The sequence below is a fragment of the Melopsittacus undulatus genome, chromosome 8, assembly GCF_012275295.1.
Source record: "Melopsittacus undulatus isolate bMelUnd1 chromosome 8, bMelUnd1.mat.Z, whole genome shotgun sequence".
Taxonomy (NCBI): Eukaryota; Metazoa; Chordata; class Aves; order Psittaciformes; family Psittaculidae; genus Melopsittacus; species Melopsittacus undulatus.
In genome coordinates this window covers 5903995-5906261 of record NC_047534.1, presented here as the reverse complement: position 1 = coordinate 5906261, position 2267 = coordinate 5903995, and the positions used below count along the sequence as shown (strand labels likewise).

Below are 2267 nucleotides of genomic sequence, written 5' to 3'. Positions count from 1 at the left end.
GATTAAACTCACTCGTCTGATTTTCTCTATTTTTACATTTTACAAGACTGGGAGTACACAAAATCTTTACAGATCTGCCCTCATGACATACTATAATCTAGAGCAAAATTAAATTTTAACTACACCTTTGTATATATACTCAAACATGATGTTCTCTACAATCTCAGCTGTGGATGTTAAATTAGTAGAAGCCTATGGCACATCGTACAATGCTGGATTATGAGATTAATCATTTTCCATTTACAAATTGCAGGTCCAAGGATGTTCATTGATTATTAAAAGAAAACAAATGGAGCTAAAACTCTACCTTCCAGCCTGCATGAAGGAACACCGCTGATGAAAAGCTTTTGTTAAAGAGACCCAAGTACCATAATGGTAAAAAGATTCCTACATGATCTTAAGGCATATAAGAACTGCAAATTCTCTCATTTGTGATGTATATAGTGTCCTGTAAAACAGATTTACTATATGTACAGTTATATTTCAGTCAATGTTAACTAATTTGACTTCTAAAGAATTTTAATTTCCTATATGAAAGTGTACATCTTTTTTCAATCCAATCAAAATGCTTACCTTGAACTTGGCTGAGAACAACAAAAAGCCTGATTTTTTTGGCATTACCACCAAACTGTGAGTACTAGTATCTTTTCCACAGATATTGCAACCATGGAGACTTACTCTGCCTCATTATCACCCATTATATGTAATGGCACAACTTTTAACCTAAATGGATCACATTTGTGTAATGAAAGCTTATCTTCTAGATTAGCTGATAAATCAGAATACCAACAATATGTTATTGGTCTTTTCTTATCATGTCTTTACACAATATTTCTTTTTCCCATTGGTTTTGTAGGAAACATTCTGATATTGGTTGTCAACATAAGCTTTCGTGAAAAAATGACTATTCCAGACCTTTACTTCATAAACCTTGCAGTAGCTGATCTCATTTTAGTTGCTGATTCTCTTATTGAGGTTTTTAATCTTGATGAAAAGTATTACGATATCACTATTATTTGTACCTTTATGTCTTTGTTCCTTCAGATCAACATGTATAGCAGCATTTTCTTTCTGACATGGATGAGTTTTGACAGATACATAGCACTGGCAAAAGTAATGAGGTCCAACATATTTCGCACTATGCAACACGCTAGAATAAGCTGTGGTCTCATATGGATGGCATCTATTTCTGCAGCACTAGTTCCATTTACAGCTGTGCATTTACAACACACCGGAGAGGTCTATTTTTGTTTTGCAGATGTAAAAGAAATACAATGGTTAGAAATAACCTTGGGGTTTATTATACCCTTTGTGATCATCGGTCTTTGTTACTCACTAATTGTTCGAGTCCTTATAAAAGCCCACAAGCACAGGAGTCTTCGTCTGCGGCGACAGAAGGCTCTTCGAATGATTTTTGTTGTTGTCTTGGTTTTCTTTATCTGCTGGCTACCTGAAAACGTCTTCATTAGTGTTCAACTTCTTCAAAAGAAAAGCGAGCCTGTGTCTTCAAGCAGCCCATCCTTCAGACATGATTATCCTTTAACAGGACACATTGTGAACCTAGCAGCTTTTTCTAATAGCTGTTTGAACCCTTTAATTTACAGTTTTCTAGGGGAAACCTTCAGAGACAAACTGCGACTGTACATTGAACAGAAAACAAAAATGTCAACATTGCATCGCTTTTGTCAGGCTGCCTTCACGTCTGTCATTTCTGACAGTAATGAGCAATCAGAAGTCTGATTTAGGAGTAGCTGTATAAAACATATGACTGTGAAGTTGTGCAAACAGTGAACAAAATGCTTACTATTAACAGAAAAAAGTGCATTTGTGTGTGAGTGTGTGTATATATATATATTAGTATCACTCTACTGAGTATTGAAGGTTTATATTCAAAATGTTTTTATGACAAGACTTAAATGTAGAAGCATATGTTTCAGTCAGATTTAATTATGAACAGGATTATTAAAAGCCGAGCACTGAAGGAGCTTTATTTTATATTACATATGTATGAACGACAACATAGAGGAAAATTTTATTAAGTTACAAAGACTCCAGATGTAACCCACTGATCAGAGATGCTACTTTGCTGGTGTATATAAAGTACTTCCACCAAAATAATGAAGCCGCCATAGCAGTGGGGAAAAAAATCATTACAACTTATTGACATGGAGATGCAGAAAACATTGATTTCTTTATCCAAGTATGTTAAGATAAATTACTTTGCTTAGAAGAACTACAGAGTACTATTGTCACTGTATTGTATCATG

The 2267-nt window shown here is 34.5% G+C and overlaps 1 protein-coding gene across 1 annotated transcript; it reads left to right on the top strand.

The window, feature by feature from the left end:
* Window positions 1-666: 666 nt before the first annotated feature.
* Window positions 667-1740, top strand: GPER1 (G protein-coupled estrogen receptor 1). Its single transcript, XM_005145273.3, has one exon. The coding sequence runs from the start codon at window positions 667-669 to the stop codon at window positions 1738-1740; it is 1074 nt and encodes a 357-aa protein (XP_005145330.2).
* The last annotated feature ends 527 nt before the right edge of the window (window positions 1741-2267 follow it).